At 37.2% G+C, this 19,114-nt stretch overlaps 1 protein-coding gene across 1 annotated transcript; it reads left to right on the plus strand.

Moving 5' to 3' along the window:
* The first annotated feature begins 12,917 nt into the window (after positions 1 to 12,917).
* On the plus strand, positions 12,918 to 15,368 carry LOC141305427 (E3 ubiquitin/ISG15 ligase TRIM25-like). Its single transcript, XM_073832528.1, has 4 exons — positions 12,918 to 13,516; positions 14,526 to 14,621; positions 14,739 to 14,972; positions 15,057 to 15,368. Exons 1-4 carry the CDS (start codon positions 12,944 to 12,946, stop codon positions 15,243 to 15,245), a joined length of 1,092 nt encoding a protein of 363 aa, XP_073688629.1. The 5' UTR covers positions 12,918 to 12,943; the 3' UTR covers positions 15,246 to 15,368.
* The last annotated feature ends 3,746 nt before the right edge of the window (positions 15,369 to 19,114 follow it).

Consider the following 19,114-nt stretch of genomic DNA (forward strand, 5'->3'; position numbering starts at 1 on the left):
TTTTCCCCTGTCATTTCGCTGTATTTTATGTTTGATTTAGCACGGGTTCCCTCTTACGTCATACTCCCTCTTATACTCCAAAGTTCCCTTAGGCATTAGTGCGCATGCGCACTAATCATAAATGGTGCTTTATAGAGGACGCACAAAAATAGTGAATAAAATCATTTATATTCAGGTTAAACGTAGGAAATAGCTTATACTGCATGTTAGCTTGCAAATTATACCCAAGGACATAATTTATTAAGCCATATGTCTTACTAACAAGAAACAATGCCTCTAACCACAGGTCACGTACGAAAAATAATGCCCAGTTTAAGCCATTCCACTCCACTGAAGGGGTGGAGCGGAAAAAATGAAAATAAATACGGCCTTTTAAAATTTAAATGTTCCAGCGATTTCATTCTGTCAACCCCTTAGAACACACCAAGAGCTAATTTCAGGAGTTTGCAAGCAGTTTAATATAAAACGGAGAGAGCTGCCTTCAGCCAGTGTTTTCTGTTGTACTGACATGAGAGTCAAGGCTCCGAGCTCTCGGTCTGCGAACTACATCACTAAGCCTCTTTTAAAAGCATTTAAATAAAAACACTCCAGCGACTGTACACAATGTAAACAGAATATAATTTTAAAGAGCTATATTAAGCGCATATGAGCTGTTTTATGTGGTTTACGGATGAGCTTCGGGGCTGGCGTTTCTTCGTCCGTGTTCACAAAACTACATATTTTAAAGGCATTAAAAAAATATAAAATAAAAAAACACTCCAGCGATTGAACAATAATAGTAGATTAGTGTATTTAAAACGTTAAAATGCTTGCTTATTTGTGCTGCATTTTTGTGGAAACGAATAAGCTAGTAAAGACTGTTTCATGAAAATGGTCTCATCGTTTGAACCACGTTAGTTCAACAAAGTACGGCTGTTGTTAAAGACCTCACCAACTAATAACTTCTGCTATTTAACTGATTAGAGTTCTCGAAAAATGCAACTGTATTGAACAGAGCACCTAATCACTCATTTAATATTTTTTCCCCCTGTCATTTCGCTGTATTTTATGTTTGATTTAGCACGGGCTCCCTCTTACGTCATACTCCCTCTTATACTCCAAAGTTCCCTTAGGCATTTGTGCGCATGCGCACTAATCATAAATGGTGCTTTATAGAGGACGCACAAAAATAGTGGATAAAATCATTTATATTCAGGTTAAACGTAGGAAATAGCTTATACTGCATGTTAGCTTGCAAATTATACCCAAGGACATAATTTATTAAGCCATATGTCTTACTAACAAGAAACAATGCCTCTAACCACAGGTCACGTACGAAGAATAATGCCCAGTTTAAGCCATTCCACTCCACTGAAGGGGTGGAGCGGAAAAAATGAAAATAAATACGGCCTTTTAAAATTTAAATGTTCCAGCGATTTCATTCTGTCAACCCCTTAGAACACACCAAGAGCTAATTTCAGGAGTTTGCAAGCAGTTTTGGAGAGAGCTGCCTTCAGCCAGTGTTTTCTGTTGTACTGACATGAGAGTCAAGTCTCCGAGCTCTCGGTCTGCGAACTACATCACTAAGCCTCTTTTAAAAGCATTTAAATAAAAACACTCCAGCGACTGTACACAATGTAAACAGAATATCATTTTAAAGAGCTATATTAAGCGCATATGAGCTGTTTTATGTGGTTTACGGATGAGCTTCGGGGCTGGCGTTTCTTCGTCCGTGTTCACAAAACTACATATTTTAAAGGCATTAAAAATATATATATAAAAAAAAAACACTCCAGCGATTGAACAATAATAGTAGATTAGTGTATTTAAAACGTTAAAATGCTTGCTTATTTGTGCTGCATTTTTGTGGAAACGAATAAGCTAGTAAAGACTGTTTCATGAATATGGTCTCATCGTTTGAACCACGTTAGATCAACAAAGTACGGCTGTTGTTAAAGACCTCACCAACTAATAACTTCTGCTATTTAACTGATTAGAGTTCTCAAAAAATGCAACTGTATTGAACAGAGCACCTAATCACTCATTTAATATTTTTTCCCCCTGTCATTTCGCTGTATTTTATGTTTGATTTAGCACGGGTTCCCTCTTACGTCATACTCCCTCTTATACTCCAAAGTTCCCTTAGGCATTTGTGCGCATGCACACTAATCATAAATGGTGCTTTATAGAGGACGCACAAAAATAGTGGATAAAATCATTTATATTCAGGTTAAACGTAGGAAATAGCTTATACTGCATGTTAGCTTGCAAATTATACCCAAGGACATAATTTATTGAGCCATATGTCTTACTAACAAGAAACAATGCCTCTAACCACAGGTCACGTACGAAAAATAATGCCCAGTTTAAGCCATTCCACTCCACTGAAGGGGTGGAGCGAAAAAATGAAAATAAATACGGCCTTTTAAAATTTTAATGTTCCAGCGATTTTATTCTGTCAACCCCTTAGAACACACCAAGAGCTAATTTCAGGAGTTTGCAAGCAGTTTAATATAAAACGGAGAGAGCTGCCTTCAGCCAGTGTTTTCTGTTGTACTGACATGAGAGTCAAGGCTCCGAGCTCTCGGTCTGCGAACTACATCACTAAGCCACTTTTAAAAGCATTTAAATAAAAACACTCCAGCGACTGTACACAATGTAAACAGAATATCATTTTAAAGAGCTATATTAAGCGCATATGAGCTGTTTTATGTGGTTTACGGATGAGCTTCGGGGCTGGCGTTTCTTCGTCCGTGTTCACAAAACTACATATTTTAAAGGCATTAAAAAAATATAAAATAAAAAAAACACTCCAGCGATTGAACAATAATAGTAGATTAGTGTATTTAAAACGTTAAAATGCTTGCTTATTTGTGCTGCATTTTTGTGGAAACGAATAAGCTAGTAAAGACTGTTTCATGAAAATGGTCTCATCGTTTGAACCACGTTAGTTCAACAAAGTACGGCTGTTGTTAAAGACCTCACCAACTAATAACTTCTGCTATTTAACTGATTAGAGTTCTCGAAAAATGCAACTGTATTGAACAGAGCACCTAATCACTCATTTAATATTTTTTTCCCCTGTCATTTCGCTGTATTTTATGTTTGATTTAGCACGGGTTCCCTCTTACGTCATACTCCCTCTTATACTCCAAAGTTCCCTTAGGCATTAGTGCGCATGCGCACTAATCATAAATGGTGCTTTATAGAGGACGCACAAAAATAGTGAATAAAATCATTTATATTCAGGTTAAACGTAGGAAATAGCTTATACTGCATGTTAGCTTGCAAATTATACCCAAGGACATAATTTATTAAGCCATATGTCTTACTAACAAGAAACAATGCCTCTAACCACAGGTCACGTACGAAAAATAATGCCCAGTTTAAGCCATTCCACTCCACTGAAGGGGTGGAGCGGAAAAAATGAAAATAAATACGGCCTTTTAAAATTTAAATGTTCCAGCGATTTCATTCTGTCAACCCCTTAGAACACACCAAGAGCTAATTTCAGGAGTTTGCAAGCAGTTTAATATAAAACGGAGAGAGCTGCCTTCAGCCAGTGTTTTCTGTTGTACTGACATGAGAGTCAAGGCTCCGAGCTCTCGGTCTGCGAACTACATCACTAAGCCTCTTTTAAAAGCATTTAAATAAAAACACTCCAGCGACTGTACACAATGTAAACAGAATATCATTTTAAAGAGCTATATTAAGCGCATATGAGCTGTTTTATGTGGTTTACGGATGAGCTTCGGGGCTGGCGTTTCTTCGTCCGTGTTCACAAAACTACATATTTTAAAGGCATTAAAAAAATATAAAATAAAAAAACACTCCAGCGATTGAACAATAATAGTAGATTAGTGTATTTAAAACGTTAAAATGCTTGCTTATTTGTGCTGCATTTTTGTGGAAACGAATAAGCTAGTAAAGACTGTTTCATGAAAATGGTCTCATCGTTTGAACCACGTTAGTTCAACAAAGTACGGCTGTTGTTAAAGACCTCACCAACTAATAACTTCTGCTATTTAACTGATTAGAGTTCTCGAAAAATGCAACTGTATTGAACAGAGCACCTAATCACTCATTTAATATTTTTCCCCCCTGTCATTTCGCTGTATTTTATGTTTGATTTAGCACGGGCTCCCTCTTACGTCATACTCCCTCTTATACTCCAAAGTTCCCTTAGGCATTTGTGCGCATGCGCACTAATCATAAATGGTGCTTTATAGAGGACGCACAAAAATAGTGGATAAAATCATTTATATTCAGGTTAAACGTAGGAAATAGCTTATACTGCATGTTAGCTTGCAAATTATACCCAAGGACATAATTTATTAAGCCATATGTCTTACTAACAAGAAACAATGCCTCTAACCACAGGTCACGTACGAAAAATAATGCCCAGTTTAAGCCATTCCACTCCACTGAAGGGGTGGAGCGGAAAAAATGAAAATAAATACGGCCTTTTAAAATTTAAATGTTCCAGCGATTTCATTCTGTCAACCCCTTAGAACACACCAAGAGCTAATTTCAGGAGTTTGCAAGCAGTTTAATTTAAAACGGAGAGAGCTGCCTTCAGCCAGTGTTTTCTGTTGTACTGACATGAGAGTCAAGTCTCCGAGCTCTCGGTCTGCGAACTACATCACTAAGCCTCTTTTAAAAGCATTTAAATAAAAACACTCCAGCGACTGTACACAATGTAAACAGAATATCATTTTAAAGAGCTATATTAAGCGCATATGAGCTGTTTTATGTGGTTTACGGATGAGCTTCGGGGCTGGCGTTTCTTCGTCCGTGTTCACAAAACTACATATTTTAAAGGCATTAAAAAAATATAAAATAAAAAAACACTCCAGCGATTGAACAATAATAGTAGATTAGTGTATTTAAAACGTTAAAATGCTTGCTTATTTGCGCTGCATTTTTGTGGAAACGAATAAGCTAGTAAAGACTGTTTCATGAAAATGGTCTCATCGTTTGAACCACGTTAGTTCAACAAAGTACGGCTGTTGTTAAAGACCTCACCAACTAATAACTTCTGCTATTTAACTGATTAGAGTTCTCGAAAAATGCAACTGTATTGAACAGAGCACCTAATCACTCATTTAATATTTTTCCCCCCTGTCATTTCGCTGTATTTTATGTTTGATTTAGCACGGGCTCCCTCTTACGTCATACTCCCTCTTATACTCCAAAGTTCCCTTAGGCATTTGTGCGCATGCGCACTAATCATAAATGGTGCTTTATAGAGGACGCACAAAAATAGTGGATAAAATCCTTTATATTCAGGTTAAACGTAGGAAATAGCTTATACTGCATGTTAGCTTGCAAATTATACCCAAGGACATAATTTATTAAGCCATATGTCTTACTAACAAGAAACAATGCCTCTAACCACAGGTCACGTACGAAAAATAATGCCCAGTTTAAGCCATTCCACTCCACTGAAGGGGTGGAGCGGAAAAAATGAAAATAAATACGGCCTTTTAAAATTTAAATGTTCCAGCGATTTCATTCTGTCAACCCCTTAGAACACACCAAGAGCTAATTTCAGGAGTTTGCAAGCAGTTTAATTTAAAACGGAGAGCTGCCTTCAGCCAGTGTTTTCTGTTGTACTGACATGAGAGTCAAGTCTCCGAGCTCTCGGTCTGCGAACTACATCACTAAGCCTCTTTTAAAAGCATTTAAATAAAAACACTCCAGCGACTGTACACAATGTAAACAGAATATCATTTTAAAGAGCTATATTAAGCGCATATGAGCTGTTTTATGTGGTTTACGGATGAGCTTCGGGGCTGGCGTTTCTTCGTCCGTGTTCACAAAACTACATATTTTAAAGGCATTAAAAAAAAAAAAAAAAAAAAACACTCCAGCGATTGAACAATAATAGTAGATTAGTGTATTTAAAACGTTAAAATGCTTGCTTATTTGTGCTGCATTTTTGTGGAAACGAATAAGCTAGTAAAGACTGTTTCATGAACATGGTCTCATCGTTTGAACCACGTTAGTTCGACAAAGTACGGCTGTTGTTAAAGACCTCACCAACTAATAACTTCTGCTATTTAACTGATTAGAGTTCTCGAAAAATGCAACTGTATTGAACAGAGCACCTAATCACTCATTTAATATTTTTCCCCCCTGTCATTTCGCTGTATTTTATGTTTGATTTAGCACGGGCTCCCTCTTACGTCATACTCCCTCTTATACTCCAAAGTTCCCTTAGGCATTTGTGCGCATGCGCACTAATCATAAATGGTGCTTTATAGAGGACGCACAAAAATAGTGGATAAAATCATTTATATTCAGGTTAAACGTAGGAAATAGCTTATACTGCATGTTAGCTTGCAAATTATACCCAAGGACATAATTTATTAAGCCATATGTCTTACTAACAAGAAACAATGCCTCTAACCACAGGTCACGTACGAAAAATAATGCCCAGTTTAAGCCATTCCACTCCACTGAAGGGGTGGAGCGGAAAAAATGAAAATAAATACGGCCTTTTAAAATTTAAATGTTCCAGCGATTTCATTCTGTCAACCCCTTAGAACACACCAAGAGCTAATTTCAGGAGTTTGCAAGCAGTTTAATTTAAAACGGAGAGAGCTGCCTTCAGCCAGTGTTTTCTGTTGTACTGACATGAGAGTCAAGTCTCCGAGCTCTCGGTCTGCGAACTACATCACTAAGCCTCTTTTAAAAGCATTTAAATAAAAACACTCCAGCGACTGTACACAATGTAAACAGAATATCATTTTAAAGAGCTATATTAAGCGCATATGAGCTGTTTTATGTGGTTTACGGATGAGCTTCGGGGCTGGCGTTTCTTCGTCCGTGTTCACAAAACTACATATTTTAAAGGCATTAAAAAAATATAAAATAAAAAAACACTCCAGCGATTGAACAATAATAGTAGATTAGTGTATTTAAAACGTTAAAATGCTTGCTTATTTGCGCTGCATTTTTGTGGAAACGAATAAGCTAGTAAAGACTGTTTCATGAAAATGGTCTCATCGTTTGAACCACGTTAGTTCAACAAAGTACGGCTGTTGTTAAAGACCTCACCAACTAATAACTTCTGCTATTTAACTGATTAGAGTTCTCGAAAAATGCAACTGTATTGAACAGAGCACCTAATCACTCATTTAATATTTTTCCCCCCTGTCATTTCGCTGTATTTTATGTTTGATTTAGCACGGGCTCCCTCTTACGTCATACTCCCTCTTATACTCCAAAGTTCCCTTAGGCATTTGTGCGCATGCGCACTAATCATAAATGGTGCTTTATAGAGGACGCACAAAAATAGTGGATAAAATCCTTTATATTCAGGTTAAACGTAGGAAATAGCTTATACTGCATGTTAGCTTGCAAATTATACCCAAGGACATAATTTATTAAGCCATATGTCTTACTAACAAGAAACAATGCCTCTAACCACAGGTCACGTACGAAAAATAATGCCCAGTTTAAGCCATTCCACTCCACTGAAGGGGTGGAGCGGAAAAAATGAAAATAAATACGGCCTTTTAAAATTTAAATGTTCCAGCGATTTCATTCTGTCAACCCCTTAGAACACACCAAGAGCTAATTTCAGGAGTTTGCAAGCAGTTTAATTTAAAACGGAGAGCTGCCTTCAGCCAGTGTTTTCTGTTGTACTGACATGAGAGTCAAGTCTCCGAGCTCTCGGTCTGCGAACTACATCACTAAGCCTCTTTTAAAAGCATTTAAATAAAAACACTCCAGCGACTGTACACAATGTAAACAGAATATCATTTTAAAGAGCTATATTAAGCGCATATGAGCTGTTTTATGTGGTTTACGGATGAGCTTCGGGGCTGGCGTTTCTTCGTCCGTGTTCACAAAACTACATATTTTAAAGGCATTAAAAAAAAAAAAAAAAAAAAACACTCCAGCGATTGAACAATAATAGTAGATTAGTGTATTTAAAACGTTAAAATGCTTGCTTATTTGTGCTGCATTTTTGTGGAAACGAATAAGCTAGTAAAGACTGTTTCATGAACATGGTCTCATCGTTTGAACCACGTTAGTTCGACAAAGTACGGCTGTTGTTAAAGACCTCACCAACTAATAACTTCTGCTATTTAACTCATTAGAGTTCTCAAAAAATGCAACTGTATTGAACATAGCACCTAATCACTCATTTAATATTTTTTTCCCCTGTCATTTCGCTGTATTTTATGTTTGATTTAGCACGGGTTCCTTCTTACGTCATACTCCCTCTTATACTCCAAAGTTCCCTTATGCATTTGTGCGCATGCGCACTACTCATAAATGGTGCTTTATAGAGGACGCACAAAAATAGTGAATAAAATCATTTATATTTAGGTTAAACGTAGGATATAGCTTAAACTGCATGTTAGCTTGCAAATTATACCCAAGAACATAATTTATTAAGCCATATTTCTTACTAACAAGAAACAATGCCTCTAACCACAGGTCACGTACGAAAAATAATGCCCCGTTTAAGCCATTCCACTCCACTGAAGGGGTGGAGCGGAAAAATGAAAATAAATACGGCCTTTTAAAATTTAAATGTTCCAGCGATTTCATTCTGTCAACCCCTTAGAACACACCAAGAGCTAATTTCAGGTGTTTGCAAGCAGTTTAATTGAAAACGGAGAGAGCTGCCTTCAGCCAGTGTTTTCTGTTGTACTGACATGAGAGTCAAGTCTCCGAGCTCTCGGTCTGCGAACTACATCACTAAGCCTCTTTTAAAAGCATTTAAATAAAAACACTCCAGCGACTGTACACAATGTACACAGAACATCATTTTAAAGAGCTATATTAAGCGCATATGAGCTGTTTTATGTGGTTTACGGATGAGCTTCGGGGCTGGCGTTTCTTCGTCCGTGTTCACAAAACTACATATTTTAAAGGCATTAAAAAAATAAATAAAAAAAAAACACTCCAGCGATTGAACAATAATAGTAGATTAGTGTATTTAAAACGTTAAAATGCTTGCTTATTTGTGCTGCATTTTTGTGGAAACGAATAAGCTAGTAAAGACTGTTTCATGTGGTCTCATCGTTTGAACCACGTTAGTTCAACAAAGCACGGCCGTTGTTAAAGACCTCACCAACTAATAACTTCTGCTATTTAACTGATTAGATTTCCCCAAAAAATGCAACTGTATTGAACATAGCACCTAATCACTCATTTAATATTTCTTGTTCCCTGTCATTTCGCTGTATTTTATGTTTGATTTAGCACAGGTTCCCTCTTACGTCATACTCCGAAAGTTCCCTTAGGCATTTGTGCGCATGCGCACTACTCATAAATGGTGCTTTATAGAGCAGTGGTTCTCAATCCTGGTCCTGGGGGACCCCTGCTCTGCACATTTTGCATGTCTCCCTTATTTAACACACCTGATTGAGATAATCAGCTCATTAGTAGAGATCCATGAACTGAACTAACCATCTGAAGATCTCAATCAGGTGTATAAAATAAGAGAGACATGCAAAATGTGCAGAGCAGGGGTCCTCCAGGACCAGGATTGAGAACCACTGTTATAGAGGATGCACAAAATACTGAATAAAATAATTTATATTTAGGTTAAACGTAGGAAATAGCTTATACTGCATGTTAGCTTGCAAATTATTCCCAAGAACATAATTTATTAAGCCAGATGTCTTACTAACAAGAAACAATGCCTCTAACCACAGGTCACGTACGAAAAATAATGCCCCTTTTAAGCCATTCCACTCCACTGAAGGGGTGGAGCGGAAAATGAAAATAAATACGGCGCCTTTTAAAATTTAAATGTTCCAGCGATTTCATTCCGTCAACCCCTTAGAACACACCAAGAGCTAAATTCAGGTGTTTGCAAGTAGTTTTATTTAAAACGGAGAGAGCTGCCTTTAGCCACACTGTAAAAAATTTACTGTAAAATTTACAGCAAGTTACTGGCAACTTTGGTTGCCAGCAATACTATAAATTTTTACAAGTGCACTGTAAATGATTAACTACAGTTTAACTGTTAAAATACAGCAATTTTCTGTATATATACAAGCAACGATATATACATTATTTAAAGCTGCTACTGTGAAATTGCAGCAATAGTTTGCCAATTTACAAGTGTACTGGAAATTATTAAATAACGTTTCACTGTAAAAATATTGTACTACTTTAATTAGTATATTCTTTATTTGCAGTATTTATTTTCCAGATTGCTAAATAGTAATGACTAGCGATTTAAACAATTAACTGTATAAGCTTTAAACAATTTAACTGCATAAAGTGTTGTACAGTATGAAACTCAGTGCACCTATTATTTAATAAACACAAAAATAATAATAATTTGACACATCTTAATCTTGATAAACAGGTCCAATTTTATTTAAAAAATCTCTTATTTAATAACTCTCAAATTTGCATGAAAGAAATGTCATAGAACAGTGTATTCAGTATTATTCTGAATTCCAAAATAAATTGGGCATGAAAATATTTACTTGAAACATATTACACTGCTAAATTTTAAGGTTAACCAATATTTAGCCAAAGTTTAACCAACATCAAGTTAACCAACATGGTCATAATTAAATGGTTCAAAATACCACGAAGACAGTGATGAATTTTCCCAACTTCACAAACAGTCCAACATGGCCAAATAACAAGGCCTCAAGTTTTGTTGGACTTGGCCTCAAGTCCAACAAAACTTCTGATCAAAAAAGGAGAACAGTTCAGCTCCAGATGCTGTTCCATCCCAGGATGAAAAGAGTGGCTAAAAAATATAGAAAAGAACAAAAAGGGCAATACATTAGATATTTTTCAAAACAATGATACAGTCAGACAAAGACAGAGGGATGACAGATACAGTCAAAAGCAGAGAGAGTGATGATTGTTACAGTTAGATCAGAATGATATTAAACAGTAAAACACTAAAATTGTGAAAAATTATTACAATTTTTACAAGTTATTACAAGTTTTATATTTTACTATACTTTCAAATATAATTAATTTCTGAGATGCAAAGCTGAATGTTCAGTATCATTACACCAGTGTTACATGATCTTTCAGAGATCATTCTCATTTATTATCAATATCCTGATTTATTGTCAGTGTTGTCAGTGTATGTTTTGGAGCCTGTGATACTTTTTCAGAATTCTTTGATGAATAAGTTTCAAAGAACAGCAGTTATTTAACCCTCATGTGGTGTTCATGTCATTTTTGACTGGAGAATATTTTCTTTTTCCTGAAAATACTAGTTAATGTTATCGCATTGAACTGAAATTTAGTGACTTTGCTCACAGAGACTATAACAACTTGTCCACATTTTATTTTATTTTTTATTTTTTATTTATTGGACATGTGCATGCATGGATACATGTATGCCACACACACACACACACACACACACACACACACACACACACACACACACACACACACACACACACACACACACACACACACACACACACATGTTGGGTTTACATGTTTTATGGGGACATTCCATAGGCGTAATGGTTTTTATACTGTAAAAACCGTACTTTCTATCGCCCTACACCTACCCTACACCTAAACCTAGCCCTCACAGGAGATTGTGCATACTTTTACTTCATCAAAAAAACTCATTGTGCATGATTTATAAGCCTGTTTCCTCATGGGGACCTGAGAAATGTCCCCACAAGGTCAAAATCTACTGGTATTCCTATCCTTGTGAGGACATTTGGTCCCCACAACGTGATGAATACCAGGTACACACACACACACACACACACACACACACACACACACACACACACACACACACACACACACACACACACACACACACACACACACACACACACACACACACACACAGCTGCAACCAATCAAACACACTATAAGCCTTGGACTTCCTTTTCCTTATCACAAAGTATTGTCCAGTGTTTAGATCTCTCCTAGTGTTAGCAACTCTACGGAGCCAATTCTAAGTTTCTTGAGGCTTGTTAAGTCTGGTTATTCATGTCTCAATTTATTGCCTGGTTTATCTCATCTAGTCTGATTTCTGCCCTGCTGAAAAAAACAGCATATGCTGGTTATGTTTTGGTGCTGGGATGCTGGGATGCTGGTTTTAGCTGGTATATGCTGGTCCTTTGCTGGTTTATGCTGGTCCCTTGCTGGTTTATGCTGGTCATGTTGCTGGTTAATGCTGGTCCTTTGCTGGTTTATGCTGGTCCTTGACCAGCAACATGACCAGCATAAACCAGCAAAGGACCAGCATTAACCAGCTAAGGACCAGCATTAACCAGCTAAGGACCAGCATAAACCAGCAAGGGACCAGCATAAACCAGCAAAGGACCTGCAAAAACCAGCTTTTTCAGCAGGGTGCATGCCCTGGATTTATTGTTTGGCTTGCAATAACCCTTCGTGTTGCCTTTTCTGACTCTGTCCGTCCCTCGTTTGATCCTTGACTGTCTGTTTGGATTACCCATTTGCCTCCTGAGATGGCGATGCCCCCGGAAGGATCTCCAGAGGTGGCGGCTGAGAGTGCAGAGCAAATGAACTAATAACATTAAAATAATGATGTGGGCCAAGACATAAAACAGGAGAGCATCTGGGACTACCATATCTGTTTATATGTGCCATGCACTGTGCTTTGTCTTTTATTTATGCATACTTGACATGCCATGCCAATTATCTTGCAGTATCTTGCAGTCCAGGAACAGCGATTCTGTTCATACTGTAGTTTTCAGTACTGCAGCACAATATAGTAAATAAGTGCAACACTTTAGTAGTATCAGTTCAGTTGTTTTACTCTAGTTTATGTCAGCTTTTGTAACCTTAGTTTTCTAGTTTAAGTGGAGACTTACCTGCTGAACTTTAGTATTTGAGTTTATAGATTAACAGACATACCTGTATCACATGGTTTTATTAAACACAAAACCAGGAAACTCTGTTGAGAGAACCCAGAACTTAGGCTGTTGTATGTTTGTCTGTATTAGTGTGTACAAGCAGAGAAATGGCAGAAGCCAGTGTTTCAGAGGAGCAGTTTATTTGTCCACTGTGTTTGGATCTACTAAATGATCCAGTGACCATTCCCTGTGGACACAGTTACTGTATGAGCTGCGTTACAGACTGCTGGGATCGAGAGGATCAGAAGAGAGTCTACAGCTGCCCTCAGTGCAGACAGACCTTCAGTCCAAGACCTACTTTAGGTAAAAACACCATGCTGGCTGAAGTGGTGGAGACACTGAAGAAGACCAAACTACAAGCTCTTGTTCCTGCTGGACCTGGAGACGTGGAGTGTGACATCTGTACTGGAAGAAAACACAAAGCTGTCAAGTCCTGTCTGGTGTGTCTGGAGTCTTACTGTCAAACTCATTTTAAGCGTCATGAGGAGTTTCGCTCAGGAAAGAAACACAAAGTGACTAATGCCACTGAACGACTGCAGCAGATGATCTGCAATCAACATGATAAACTTCTGGAGATTTTCTGTCATACTGACCAGCAGATAATTTGCATGTTGTGTGCAAAGGATGAACATAAAAACCATGCCACTACATCAACTGAAGCAGAAAGGACAGATAAAGAGGTATGAATTGGTTTTACACACTGAATTAATGCTGACATTTGAAGTGTCCCTCCTCATTGGCATTATACAACTTCATCACAAGGTGAATGGGTCATGTGAGCGCCACTCCCACTTGTTATTGCCGCATTGTTTCTCTTCATTTAATAATATGCTGGTCTTTGCTCAACTTTGTCAACATCAATGGTCACTGTTTTGTGTATCTTAGATCTATATGTAATCAAAATTCACATGGATTTCAATATTTTTTTGTAAATTTCTGTAAAAAAAAAGAAATTATATATATATATATGTATGTTTGAGTGTTGATCAGTTTAGCATAAGCTCCATTACTAATTCCAAAACGTCACTTTAGACCTAGTAACGAAGGAATGTTAAGTTGCTTCATTGAAAGCCTATTGTATTACTGTATTAAAACCTCACTGTATCAATATGAGTATTATGAGATGGACTGAGCGAGTGATTAACATACCTGCATCTGATAGAGCACTCATTATTCATATTCACTATGATATGACATTAGTTTGAATGTTTACTGAAGAAATCATTAATATCCGTTCATCTGTTAAAGGTGATTTTGCTGCTCAGTGCAGTTATTCTCTGTGTCAAGCTGTTGTTGAAGCTAAAAATAAATTCTGTTTAACTTTACAGTTTAAAAGTTTAGTAAAAAACTGCATTTTTGAACTATAAACAAGTACATTCTCGCCTGAAAACCTCAACACTACATTCCTTGACAGACCCGGCTAGAACAAGTGGAGTGATACAAAATTGTGAAAGTGCGTTCCTGTAGCGATACCAGTAGAATATCTTGCAGTTCTCAAACAATCAGATTTGAGAACCAGAACAAACTGTTGTATGTGTGTGTGTGTGTGTGTGTGTGTGTGTGTGTGTGTGTGTGTGTGTATATGTATATATGTATGTATATGTTTTTTTAAGAAGCAGTTAGCTTTGCAAATTATGATTTTGTGATATTTTATATTTGTCTCATGTTTGCTTTTTGTTTATCTTTCAGAAACACTTGAAGGAGACACTACAAAAATTCCAGCAGAGAATGCAGCAGAGACAGAAAGATCTTCAGCAGCTGAGAGAGGCTGTGGAGTCTCATAAGGTGAGTTTAGAGAAGAAGAGAAGTTTGAGACTCAGTTTGGACTCTCCTCTTGATCAGTCCCACTGAAGCTGCTGTGTAAGAAATCAGTAAGAGCTGATTGTGATGTGTGTCTAACAGCGCTCTGCACAGACTGCAGTGGAGGACAGTGAGAGGATCTTTACTGAGCTCATCCGCTCCATTGAGAGAAGCCGCTCTGAGGTGACACAGCGGATCAGAGATCAGGAAAAGGCTGCAGTGAGTCGAGCTGAAGGACAAATTAAGCACCTGGAGCAGGAGATTGATGATCTGAAGAGGAGAAATGCTGAGCTGGAGCAGCTTTCACACACAGACGATGACATCTATTTTCTGCAGGTAGCCCAACTATAGTGCAGGTTCTTGGGGATGGTATGAGGTAATGAGGTCTTAGTTTGAGTAATGGTTATTGTCTTTCTGTAGAGTCTTCAGTCTCTCTCAACTCCTCCTGAAACTACAGACAACATCACTGCCAGTTTCCTCTTTTCGTTTGATGTTGTGAGAGAATCTGTCAGTCAGCTGAGACAGAAACTGGAGGATTTCTGCAAAGACCAGATGAAAAAGATATTGCGTGAAGATTCGTCTGCTCTCTGTAAACAGTTTAGGTCTTAAAATGAGGTATTTTTTAGTCTTTTAGGTTTACCTGTGTTTTACACTGTTCATGTCTGTTGATTCCCACAGTCACTCACAGCAACATTGTTTCCATGACACGAAAGGACTTCTTACGATGTAAGTCAGAAATAACACAATGACATAATGTTTACTTTGAAATTTCTAATTCTAATTATTTTGTGGAGAATATCAGACTCACAAATGAATAAACCAAATAATACCATTCAATATACTTTTACAATACGTTGAACAAAAATGTTTTGGCCTCATTTTTCAAGACTTCTGCGGCACACTTGGTTTCGACCCCCTACATTGCACATGTCTGCGGCGCGTTACGGCTCAGACGCAGCTACTTTAGTCAATGCTTATACCAGCCGGCTCGTTGAAGCGTCCCAGAACCGGCTGTCCACGCTGCATCGCTAAATGGCTAAGGGCCCGTACACACCAAGAATGATAACTATAACTATAAAGACAACATTCTAAAAATCGTTTCAAATTGAAGAGAATAGCAGAGCGTCAGGTTTATGGACTATGTTTTTCAATGTTTTCCTCGTGTTTCTCCCTCCATGGACTCATGTTTTGGTTACTTTCTTGTCTCCCCCTAGTGTTTAGTCTGTATTGGTTTCCCCCTATTCCCATATTTGTACTTGCCCCTCGTGTTGATTGTGTACACCTGTCTTGTTTATTTGCCACTCCCCTTTGGTTCTCTTTAAATAGTCATTTGTTCCACATTCCCCTTGTCTGGTCTTGAAGTTACGTCATGTTTTGTGCACTCCTGGATTTTTTTTTTTTTTTTTTTTTATACATACGTGTATGGTTGTACTCCTGGTTCCTCATGTTTTCCCCTGGCTCCTCACATCCCCGCACGCCGTGACACAGAGTTCACACCAGAACTATAACATTAACAATACAGGGGAACGATATCATTGGGATCACTTTCAGAACTATTTTTTTTTTTTTTTTTTACATCTGATGAATGATAAGACACTGAGAGCTAAACAGACTTTATTCTAATTTAAAGGGCCTGTGCATTTGAAATAGCCGGCAACATTGTAGAGAAGCAAACAGACAATGCACAGCAAACAGAGTAACATAAAATATAGGCCTACAATTACGTCAGGAATTCTTGCCTCCTTTAAAGTTGCAGTAGAAAAGAGTACATATTGTTTTTATTCCACTATGTTGACTACATCAGAGATCAGATAGGTTACGTTAGATTCACTGTTTAGATGTGCTTGAAACGTGCATGCTGAGGACATCTACTGGTTAAAGTCGTGTAAATGCAACAACAACAACAAAAAAAACAGACAGTTATCATTCACTGGTGTGGATGCAAATATAGTTATCTGTGTATTTATAGTTATCGTTACTGTTCTTGGTGTGAAAGGGCCTTATGTCATGATCTGGGCTGTGGGGCCTCCCTCAGCCACTTGGGGTCGCTGTTTTCCCTTCCCTACACTGCACTTCCTGATTGCATTCACCTGTCTTTGTCATTAGCACTGATTCACCCACAGCTGTTCACTATTATTCTGGTCTTTAAAAACCCGGATGCGGCGGTGGATGCTCGTATGGGCTGTGTGTTTTCCATTCCCCACCAGGGGTCCGTTCATCGTACCTCGCTAACTAAGTTAGCTGGATTTGATTGTTGACGATTTTGCGTGATCTTGGATCGCTCGGTTCTTCGAAGCTCATCCGGGACTTGCTGTCATAGCAACAGGTGCGCAAGCTTAAACCTGCTCTGGAGCAGGTTTATTTCATGTAAACAGGATTTAGGCTGCGCTCCTGGCGGGTTATGATTGGTTGAAATGGCGAAGTAAATTCTTTACTGTAAATTATTTATTAATTATTAAATTTCTGTAAATTATTTATTATTAATTTTTATTTTAACTGTTGATATTATCCAACATTGATCATTCTAATAATAAATCAGCATATTAGAATGATTTCTGAAGGATCATGTGAGACTGGAGTAACAGCTGATAAAAATTCAGCTTTTCATCACAGGAATAAATTCTATTTTAAAGTATGTTAAAATAATAATAATTAAAAAAACATTATTTTATATTGTAAAAACATTTTGCAATATTACTGTTTTTTCTGAATTTAAATCAAATAAATGCAGCCTTGATGAGTATAAGAGACTTCTTTAAAGACTATTACAAGTCTTACTGACCCCAAACTTTTGAACGGTAGTGTATAAAAAAATAAAAATATAAATAAAATAACATATCAAGGAAAAAACATGTAACATGGGCAGCATTAACGCATTTAATGTGTTCACTACTTTTTGCCAGCCCTCTCTCCTTGCTTTTCTAGCCTTTGCAGTGTTCCCTTGCGTTTTAATTAAACTCTGAAACTCCTGAAATCCCTCAGTCAAGACTTCTTGCTCTGCTGCAGAAAAATACTGAGCGCGCTCCTTCGTCATGTTCGCCGACCAATCAAAGAGTTGCCGATCAATGTTTCTACTATCGATACGTAGCCCCTTTTAAGCCACCCAGTGATCTCAAATAACTTCATCCAGCTATACTAATCATCAACAACAGGTCCGTTCAGAGAACCGGAATAGCGAGCTCATAGTTAGCGCGATGATTTGGTGGAGTGGGGTGTGGGAGAAAGGGAGACAGTGACCTCTGGGGTCCGTTCTTCGTACCTCGCTTACTACATCCAAGATCAAATGACACATCCAAGATCAAATCATCACGCTAACTATGAGCTCGCTATTCCGGGGGCCCGTTTCAGAAATGAGGTTAAGTGAAAACTCTGAGTATGTTAACCCTGAAATGAGGGAAACTCTGGGTTTTCGGTTTCAGAATGGGAGGTATGTTAAACCTGAGAAAGCAGAGTAAGTCAAGCCCGTTTCTGAAAGAGAGGTAACTTATACTCAGAGTCAGTTACCATGGCAACTTACTCTGTGAACCTAACCTGGTCGGGAGCAGGTTTTCTTCGGTAAACCCAGAGTTTCTTTCGGTCTCCTCCCCCTTTTTAAAGCGCAAGTGATGTTTAAATACATCATTCATTCATTTATGCTTCAAAAATGCTTTTCTTAATGAGTGTTTTGGAATGTAAATTTAGTGCATTTTACTTAAAACATGAAAAATAATCTTAATGCAACTGGAAACAAGATTATTTTTGTTACCCAATTGACAGATAATATGCAAAATAAGAAAAATACACTTAAAAGATTAAATAAACACCTTACACTGTACACTGTAAAAAAATATAAAAAATGAAATAAAGTGCAAAAACAATAATTTTACAGAGAGAAGTTTTTACAGAAAAAAGTTATTTTACAGATTTTTCGTTGTTTCAATTATGATATTTAACTTTAATTTTAAATTTTTTGTTTGGCAGACACAGCTTCCAGTCATTTGACCGTTTTTTTACGGGACCTTTTTTACAGTATAAAACCTTTATTTTACAAAATTTCCCTTGTTTCAGTTACAATATTTTACTTAACTTTGTGGGGTTTTTTTGGCAGCTGTATCTGCCAGTGGTTTGACTGTTTTTTTACAGTGTAAAACCCTTATTTGACAGATTTTACCTAGATTACTACAATAAAAGCACTAAATGTTCTACAGAGAAACACTGTTATTTTACAAATCATTACAATAAAAAAAACCTTCAATAAAGTTTCAAAGCATGCTCAAGGTGGAAAATGGACAGTTTTATTTAAAAGACAAAATACAAAGTCTTTACAAATGCCATATAAAATGTACATTTTAAATTTTTAGCTTTTTTTTTTAAAGAAATACAGCACAATTACATTTAAAATACTGTGCTGATGAAGAACATGGAACAGTTTCATCAGAATGTTTAATTAAATATATATTCAACTTAAGACAACTTCACTTGCAGAGAAAATATGTCCT

This window comes from Garra rufa, unplaced genomic scaffold (assembly GCF_049309525.1).
Source record: "Garra rufa unplaced genomic scaffold, GarRuf1.0 hap1_unplaced_002, whole genome shotgun sequence".
Taxonomy (NCBI): domain Eukaryota; kingdom Metazoa; phylum Chordata; class Actinopteri; order Cypriniformes; family Cyprinidae; genus Garra; species Garra rufa.

What these genes read in the sequence shown, in the direction of transcription:
- LOC141305427 (XM_073832528.1), top strand. Translation starts at nt 12,944, where the DNA reads ATGGCAGAAGCCAGTGTTTCAGAGGAGCAGTTTATTTGTCCACTGTGT. An exon ending in AGGCTGTGGAGTCTCATAAG is followed by an intron (nt 14,622 to 14,738) that starts GTGAGTTTAGAG and finishes TGTGTCTAACAG; the next exon opens with CGCTCTGCACAGACTGCAGT. An exon ending in ATGACATCTATTTTCTGCAG is followed by an intron (nt 14,973 to 15,056) that starts GTAGCCCAACTA and finishes GTCTTTCTGTAG; the next exon opens with AGTCTTCAGTCTCTCTCAAC.